We start from the raw sequence: 10,374 nt of genomic DNA on the forward strand, positions 1-10,374 counted from the left end.
TTGACCTGTGTACTTTATATTTTCTTTCTGCTCAATGATCCATTTACTCTCCAAGAACCATTTCAATGGCACCCTGGATTTACAGCAATACCTCATGACACTGCTAGAAATTGGAAACATGCATGTGCATTTGAATTACTTCATTCAATTGCTTGCTTTAGTGCATTCCAAAATCTCAGCTGTGGTGGCTAGCTCACCAAACACGGTTGCAGAGCCCCGGACAACTCAATGTACCTAAACCGATGTGAAAAATAAAGCCCCACGAGTGGGCGTTTACTTCCCCACTAAAATACCATGCTTTTACATGTTGCTTATTTAAGCTCAAGCTCTGCTTGAGCCCAACATTGACAAAACTATATTCTCACTTGGTGATGGCTTCGTGTCATTGTTGGATTCTAACTTTCTTCGTTGCTTTGCTGTTTACAGGCAGCAATGTGGCTTCAACAGCTCGTCATCTTTTGAACGATGCCAACTCCAACTCCAAGGGTCCGTCTCCAGCAACAATCTCTCGGGTTGTGCCTCCCTTGCCTAAGCCCAAATTACCTCCTTTGCCTCGATTCCTAACTTCCCCACCAGCCCTATCGCCAGAATTGCCTTTTTCATCACCTCCACCGTCACAATTTCAATTTTCTGCTGTCCATTTCATTTCACCCGAATCGCCCTTCCCATCACCTCCACCATCCAAATTGCCACCAGCCAAATCATCAAAATTGCTCGTTTTCCAACCTCCACCATCGCAATTGCCACCAGCCAAATCACCAAAATCGCCCCTTCCATCACCTCCACCATCCCAATTGCCACCAGCCAAATCACCAAAATCTCCAAAATCGTCTGTTCCACCACCTCCACCATCGCAATTGCAACCACGCAAATCACCAAAATTGCCCCTTCTAGCACCTCCACCATCGCAATTTCCACCACCAAAATCATCTGTTCCACCGCCTCCGTCATTGCCATTGCCACCAGCCATATCACCAAAACTACCCTTTCCATCACCAGAAATACCGCCTGCTACAACTTCGGCACCCACATTGCCAGAAGAACCACCTATTACAAACTTGACGCCCACAATATCACCGATATCACCTCCCTCCATGCTGCCAAAGCTCATATTGCCTCCACTGCCGGGCATGGAGTTGCCGCCTTTGCCTAAGCCCGTATTGCCCCCATTACCTCCTTTGACAACTCTACCTCCGGCTCCCATCATCGGAAAACACACAAATTCCTCAGATACATCCCTCTACCCTCCTCCTCCAACCACTAGCCCTTAGATATGGTACATGCTCATCGGGTGTATGCCTCCTCGTTCATGTGAAGTTGGGCCGTTGGGGTACCATTGTTATTTGTTATCACAATTTATAACGGGAAGTTGCCTTCAATTTTGATTTCTCTTTGTATCTTTGGGTCATGTAGCTATTTATCACGGGAAGATGCCTTCAATTTTGATTTCTCTTTGTGCCTTTAAGCTGGTCTCGCTATTTAATTTGAACTTATTTATGGGTCAATATGCTCGTGATTTGGATACTGCACAAGTTGCAATTTTTTAAAATGTGAAATACTTTAGTTGTAAAGAAATTATATAAAAATAATTTTACAATTCGTTAAATTGTAAAGTTATTTTTATTATAAAATAGATCTAATAAATCATATAAAATTACGTCAATTTATAGAATTCTTTTTATATATTCCCTTTATAAATATAACATTCTTCTTTTAAAATAATCGTTGAAAGTTTTATGGAATTAAACTCGAGTAATGTGATTGTAAGTAACATTACATTATTTTCAGAGTCCCGTTGCATTTTAAAGCTATTCAGAGGCTTCGTTTGGAACCTAAATTCATCTCAACTCATCATTATAATTTTTTCAAATCTCAACACAAAATATAATAAAACAATTCAACTTCTTCAAATCTCAAAATAATAATAATATTAAAAAATAATATTCTAACAATATTTTATTAACTCAACTCAACTCAGTTCAACATTTTAATGTAACCTAGACTTAACAAATGAAATACATGATCCAATTAGAGTTGATAGAATAATGAATAAAAATATAAGAGCATTGGCATTGGACACCAAATGAGTTCAATCTTCAAAATTTGATGAATTTATGTTTAAAATCACTGTATTGGATTCACCAAACAATAAAATCTGAAACTTTTAGCTACAGTGCATTTCAATTCATCTTCAAATTTGAAGATTCACTATTCACACTCTATAACTATTATTTTATTTACTTAAATTATTATTTTCCAATTTTGAGCCACAATATATTTAAGTTGAAAAATAATAATTTAAGTATCAAATTAAATTATTAATTAATATATAGTTAGTGTAATTGTAAATTATGAAAAAAATAAATTAAAAATATTATTATTAAACAAATAATATTATATTATTATTTTGATTAATTTAATAGCTAATCCAATGTGAAGTTATGAATAGAGAAGTTTTGAATTTATGAAAAATATGTAATTTTTATTAAATTTTAAAGATTAAAATGATAAATTCAATACTAATTCTATAAGAGAGTTACTACTAGGAAAACAATTATTTTAATATGTTAGAAGATATTTTGCACCTTAACAAAAAAAAAAAAAAAAGTTAGTTTTTTAGGTGGATATCACAATTTTTAGATTTAAATAATCTGTATTTTTTTGGATATTGGTCTAACTCAAGTTAACTTAGTGGATATACGTCAGGATCCGAATCCTAGTCTAGCCGGATGAGTAACAGTAACACTACACTCACCTAAAAAGTGTCGAAAGTGTGTTTCGAGTGCATTTTATTTTTCTATTTCTCTTTTATTTTCATGTATTTTTTTAATCATTATAAATATTTTTAAAATAAATAAAAAATTTACAGTATCATTAAAAAATACTTCTTTAATCACTAAATAAAAAAAATTACTTCGAAACACTTTTTCGATAGGTTTAGCATTTCTGATAACCGAATACTTGAATCAATACTCAAATGAACAGTACTAATTGTATTAAATTATATTGAGATTAAAAATTAGATTCATTTGAAATCTATAAAAAGAACAACAACAAAAATCATAGTAGATAAATTCATTTTAATCACGTGGATCGAAAATGTTAAAGTTTTAGAAGATATTATGATAATCTCATGGACCATGATATAGAACATGAAAGTATATTGTATGCGTTAGAAACTATTGATTGCCAATCTTGCATACAGGACGTTGTTGGTTTTTCTTTTTGTGTGTGGATTTGTGGGAAAAAACGAGTTGCACAGCCATATTATGCATGGAAGTTCTAGAAGTGGAAAATATGTTTTTTTTTTTCTTTTTCTTTTGAAGAAGGAAGGCGGGGGCGACCAGCGTAGCAATCTTCCTTGAGCATGACCATAGGAGCCCCTCCTAGCTACAGAATGTCCGGTTTGAGTCATAACTACTGTCCCAAGACGAGGTCGTCACCACAATACCACTAAAGTATCCAGGTGATCCAAAACTTATCTTATGACCCAAAGGTCAGGCTTTACCATTACAAGTGGTTTCAACTTATGTCTTAACTCAAACACCTGACCTCGAATCCATGAAATATTAGCTCGTACCAACTAGACTACCACCTTAATAGTGTTATATTTTTGTTAAAACCAATGTAAAACATGAAGATGATTTAATTAGAGGAACTTTATTAATTTTAAAAAAATGACAATAATGTAATGTTATTACTCATTTTAGAATTTGTCATTTTCAATTATTCTTGTTGAGCAACACAGTTTAAGTGATTTCAAATGACAATTACTTAAATTGTGCCCTATAATAAGTGTAACTATAAATAACAAAATCTAATATAAATAAAAAATATTTCTCAAAAAAAAAAAAATACAATAATACAAAGCATATGCATAAACTAAAATGGTGTTACACTCGATCAGTTTTCAATTCCTTGTGATGCTTCAATTTGGTCGCCTTCAGATTTGCCCCAGTTCTTTTTAAAAACCAAGCGTTGGGTGCAGTTGGTTTGTTTGCTACTCTAGATCCAGCATGCATATATATAATTATAAACAAAAATTCTATTCATAAGCCTCATACACCACACACCACTCTTTTTGTAATTTTTTTAATTTTTTACCAAATGTATGGTATATAGATAATGAGTAAAATAATTCAATTGTTTTAAGAATAGTAAAACCAGAAAAAAAATTATAAAAAAAAAAATTGTAATGTATGGTGTGTAGAGCTTATGAATAACAATGCTCAATTATAAAAAGTAATGCTACTATGCATTCTCAATTTGCTACTTCGTGTGCCCTCTAATGTAAATTACACTCTTTTTTTTTCAAACATTGTTAAACATGTTTGAACATTTGTAAAAAATAAAAAAAATACAAATACACTAATAGTCATTTCCTTAACTATTAAGAAAAAAATTAAAAAATAAATAAATGCATGAGCGATCAAAATGAAAGAGCAAATTGAGGAGACATAGTAACATTATTCAATTATAAATGAGTAATGTTAGATATAGTGAGTAATGTTACTCATCATACAATTCTCATCATTCTCTCATTGTTCCATAATATGACATAAAATGATTGAAGATGATTTATTATGTTTCACTTGTGAACCTATCATTTAATATCATATCATGAGATGATGAGAGAATGATAAAAAAATAGTTTATGAGTATATTTTTTCATAGTTTTAAGTGTACAAATCATGCATACTTATTTTTAAAAAAAATAGTGTAAAAATAGGGTCTACTATTACAAAAATAATTTTTTTTTTATATGTAAGTCTCATATTTATCTTTTTTTTAGAGAAAATGGATGTAATTTGAATATTCTAAAACTATAAATATCATTTCTCATAGTATTAGGTTTATTGATAAAAAAACAAGTTCTTTTTATCAATTCTGGATATTTTTAAGGGTTTTGGGTTTTCTGGGCTTTTATTGAAAGGTTATCATTGGGCACGAAACCAAAAAATGATGGCGGGCCTAGATTTATGTCCAAATAGACCAAACCTGTAAACTTGACCCAATTGACCCGTCATTTCCTTCACCTCTCCCTACCCCTCTCTTACGTACCTAATAGGGTGTACAAAAATCGAGGAAACCGGCTGTGACCAATGCGAACCGGCCGCCAAATTACGGAATTAGAAAAAATTAGTAGAGAACCAATCGACTGGCGGTAAAATATATGAAGATCGACATCGGCAATTCGTTCTCGAATTGAATATGGTTCAAATAGCCAAACCGCCCGACTAAATATATTATATTATATTATATTATATTATAGGTATATTATATTATAGGTCATTTAACTCAATTAATTGAAATGACGTTGTTTTAAACTTGAAGTTTATTAAAAAAAATATATGTGAAACAACGTTGTTTGGTTTAAGTCAAACGGCATTGTTTCGACCTAAGGTTTAATAACCCCCCTCCCTTCCTTCTTCCTCTTTCTTCCCAATTCTATTTCTCTTCCTAGTTCCTGAAGCCTTCAACTCCCAGCCCCACAGCCCCCCATATTGTCACTGCCCTCGGTTTTCACGGCGTTCACACAGTTCGTAAAACTCCCACACCGCCGCAAGTCTCATTTCCTCTCCCGAGTCAAATTCCAGGTTTTTTGTTTCTAAGAATCAAATAGAGTTTCAAATCAACACAGCCAACTAACTGGAAAAGACTTAATTGAGTTTAACGTTCCATTTTATCATCATAAAAAACAAATTAACTCTTTTATTTCTCTTCTATTACACTCTTTTAGGCCAACCAATCAAGTAGGAATTAAATATAGAAGAAAAGTGAAAAAAATAATTTAATTTAATTATTTATATCTAGTGTTGTAAAAGAAATTCAAAATGGAAAAACAAAGTTCGAGTTACTTGGGAACGATATGTGAAATCAGGAAAACAAACAAGTATGAATTGGATTTTCCAAAAAAGTTGAAAGAAACGAAACACATAGGGCAAAAAAGAACAAGAACAACTGTTAAAATATAACAGAATTTGGCGTTCAAATCTGAGAACAAACGCCTATTCGACCTGAATAGACAAAGGAGCAGCTGACGAATTAGCTTAGCTACTAGAAATTTGCAGATCGAGACATAAAGGAGAAATAAGGGTTACATTTGTATATTTATACAAAATAAGGACAGAGATCGATTTACAGTTTCCAAGAAAGTTAAAGACAGGAGAACTGACGAGTATGAATTGGATTTTCCAGGAAAGTTGAAGGAAATGAAACACATAAGGCAAAGAAAGAATAGAACAACTGTTAAAATATAATAGAATTTTGCGTTCAAATTGGAGAACAAGCGCTTATTCAACCTGAACAGACAAATGAGCAGATGACGAATTAGCTTAGCTACTGGAAATTTCAAGAGTGAGACATAAAAGAGAAATAGGGGTTACATTTGTATATTTATAAAGAAAAGGAAAAAAAAAAAAGACAAAGATCGATTTACAATTTCAAGATCCAAATCAGTCGGATCATCTCGTTTGGTAAAAAAAAAAGACACAAAACTAATCTAACCTTAAAAAAACCAGTTGCTTTCGAATTTGGTGCCGGGCAATATTGAAATAGGGGTGTTAAAAAAAAAAAAACTGAAAAACCAATCAAATCAGACCGGACTGTATTGGTTCGGCTTGGTTTGAAAGTGATCTAGTGCGATATCGATTTTTAAGAACTAAACTGGTCCTAAACGATACGATACCAATTTTTTATATTTTCAAAACCGGTTTAAACCAAAACCTGATCTGTATATACATTTATAATTTTTTATACTATATTATATGTTATATACTAAACTGTTAATTAATATAATATGAAAATATAATTTTATTATTCAAGTCAATTAATCTTATAATATAAAATTAATATAACATATGATATAATATAAAATTAATCTTATAACATTTTATATAACTTATAAATTTTAATCTTATAGTATAAATTAATATAATAAAATTTTAATTTTAAACATAAACATTAATATTAACTTATTAATATAAATTTATTTTTGATACACACACACATATCATTGATAAATGTATTTTTGGAAAAATAAATTATAATATATATTTTTTTTGTTAATACATTTTTATACATTTGATCATATATACGCATATAAAAAGTTTAGAATTTATATAGACTATAGTTAAATTCAATACTATATTAATATGTATTAATTATTTTAAAATAGTATACTTATAATATAATATAAATAGACTAATAATTTAGTATATATAAACATTATATTATTACTAAATAAAAAGTGATGATGAAACAATCGGGTTGGATTATCTTGTTGGGTAAAAACAAAGGCAAAATACTAATTTAACCTTAAAGAAATTCATTGCTTTTGGAATTGGTGCCAAGCATTCTTAAACTAGGGATGTAAAAATAAATAAATAAATGTGAACCGAACCGAACCGGACTAGTATCTATTTTTAACAAAACGGGTCTTAAATCAGTGTAGTACCAATTTTCATATTTTAAAAATAGGTTTAAACCGAACCGGACTGATATATATATTTATAACTTTTTATATTATATTATATATATTATAAGCTAAATTACTAAATAATAAAACATGAAATTATAATCTTATTATTCAATTCTATTAATCTTATAACATTAAATTAATATAACATATTATATAATATAAATTTATAACATATAAATTTTAATCTTATGATATAAATTAATATAATATAAAATTTTAATCTTAAACATAAAATATTAATATTAAGTTATTACTATAAACCTACTTTGATACACATACACACATATATCAATGTAAATGCATTTCTGGCATAATAAACTAATATATATATATATATATATATACACATTCTTTTTGTAAATACATTACACATTTGATCATATATACTTGTATAAAAAGTCTATAACTTATATAGACTATAGTTAAATTTCATATTATACTAGTATGTGTTAATTATTATAAAATAATGTACTTATATTATAATATAAACAGACTAATAGTTTAGTATATATAAACATCATATTATTACTGACATAGATTATTCGTAAAATCAAAAAAGTCAGACTGGATCGAACCGAAATCAAAAAAATTGAAAGTTTTAGTTTTGATAGTAAATTGGTCCAGTATCGATTCTGCAATTTTCAAAACTAATTTATACTAGTTCAATTTTAAAAAATGTATAAAATTAAATCAAACTGGACCTGTTACATCCCTATCTTTACCCTTGGTTATAAATAAAAATGTGCCGAATCAAGAGATGGTGGGTTGGTACATTGGTTTTACATAAAAGTTGAAAACACGTAACCCATATTAGCTAGCCTCAAATGACTTAAAAAGTACATGCAAATTAAAAATCTATCCAAGTACATAAAGCCCAAATTAGAATAGAACGTGACTCTCCAACCCCAACCCCTGTAAGATTAAGGTCCCGTTTGGATATAAAAATACTCTTAATCAATTTAGTTCATCTCATTTCATCATTATAATTTTTGTAAATTTATATACAAAATATAATAAATAATTCAACTTTTTCAAATCTCAAAACAATAATAAGAAAAATGATAAGCGTCCCGCTGGGAGCTACCGCTTGCATTGTTTTTGTTTTTTGTTTTTACTTCATGATTAAGGAAGCGTTTTTTAATGATATTGTAATTTTTTTAAAAAATATATTTAAAAGTGTTAAAAAAATACATGCAAAAAAAAAAAAAAACACATAAAAATAACTAGCGGGAACAAGAAAAATGATACTCTCATCACTGATTTTTACAGCTCGATGTTACTGTTGAAATTTTTTATTTTATTTTTTAATTCTTCTTTTTACTTAGTGATTAAGAAAATATTTTTTAATAATATTGTGATTTTTTTTTTCTAAAAATATTTAAAAGTATAAAAAAATACATGTAAAAAAAGACAATAAAAAAAGAAGAACAATTATATTTAATGGTAGCTCCTAGCGGTAGCTGGTACAGTTGGAAACGGTGGACGTAGCACTACCCCAACAATAATATTACAAAATAATATTCTAACAATATTTTATTCAACTAATTTAAAATAATCTAATCTCATCTCACTTCACTATCCAAACTGACCCTAATACTCCACCGAAACTCCCTCTAAGTCTACGAGAACATATCCATAATGCCCTCCCTTTTTCAACTTTAATATAAAATCATATAATCTCATTTCACTGTTCAAATGGCAGCTTAGACCCCGTTTAGATTGAGAAGTGATCTCAACTCATCTCATCTCATTATTACAACTTTTTCAAATCTCCACACAAAATATAATAAACAATTCAATATTTTTAAATCTCAAAAGAATAATAATAATATTTTAAAAATATTTTATTCAAATTATCTAAAACCATCTAATCCCATCTCACTATCCAAACTGCATATTAATCAAATAGGTTCGCTTTTAAGCGGTTCGGCTGTTTATCTCTAATAAACAGCTCTCATATTAGAATCAGCCATGTCAGAATTTATACCAAAAGAGAAATAGTCGCAACCACACAAGATCAGCCCTGCCCCTTTCAGAATCTCCTCGTCCATTTTGTTCGAATCACACATAACTGCCCTGCCTCTTTCGAAATTCATCTCACCAAGACGCAAGCATCTCTTCTGTTGGATCTCTTTTGTCCGTTTGCACTGTCATTTCAATTCATCTCACCTAAACCCCCAGCCATCTCTTACGTCGGAATCTCTGCCATCTCCTCTTTCGAAATCTCACCGAGACCTTGCTCATGGCTGATAGTATTTACCTTGGTGTTGCTGAGGTATTGTCTAAAACATCATGATATTTAATTTCTCACATGATATCATTTGAAATTATTAGCAGGGCTGCAACCCCTGGTACTACTGGCTCTGGAACAAGGACAACATGGCTAATCCGCTTGCTGTTTTTATGAGATTCAAAGCAACAGATCAAGTTCTAGCAGCTGCCCCATCTTCTTTTGTATTCAAATGAAAAATAATATTACTAATAATAATGATGATGAAAAACAATATTAATAATAATAATTGTGAATGACTCGGGAGTTTGAAGGGAATCATAATTTGGTTTCTTGTAAGATCCACAAACATTTACGCAATAATCCGAGAGCAAAAGAGGGAGAAGTCCAGTAAGAATTTGAACTTAATCACGGGCCAGACATACACACACAACCTGGCATTCGCAGCGCGAGGGGTGGTATTCGCGAGAGGGGTCCCTGGACAGAAACAAAGATGCGGACGAAAACACGTAGTCCTTCTAATCTGGTGAGGTGCGGTCATACGAAACAAAAATGAAATGCCTAATTGTCCAAATATTATTGGTGGGCTGTTTTTAGTGTTTTGGGGGGGGGGGGGGGGGGGGGGGGTGTTAATGTGTAATCAAAGTACAAACTCCTCAACTTC

General features: G+C 30.6%; 1 protein-coding gene across 1 annotated transcript; it reads right to left on the minus strand.

Annotated features, from left to right (window-relative positions):
- Positions 1-622: 622 nt before the first annotated feature.
- LOC121254179 (keratin, type I cytoskeletal 9-like) lies at positions 623-1,204 on the minus strand. The gene has a single exon (XM_041154136.1). It carries the CDS (start codon positions 1,202-1,204, stop codon positions 623-625), a length of 582 nt encoding a protein of 193 aa, XP_041010070.1.
- Between the last annotated feature and the right edge of the window lie 9,170 nt (positions 1,205-10,374).

Source organism: Juglans microcarpa x Juglans regia, chromosome 3D (assembly GCF_004785595.1).
Source record: "Juglans microcarpa x Juglans regia isolate MS1-56 chromosome 3D, Jm3101_v1.0, whole genome shotgun sequence".
NCBI lineage: Eukaryota > Viridiplantae > Streptophyta > Magnoliopsida > Fagales > Juglandaceae > Juglans > Juglans microcarpa x Juglans regia.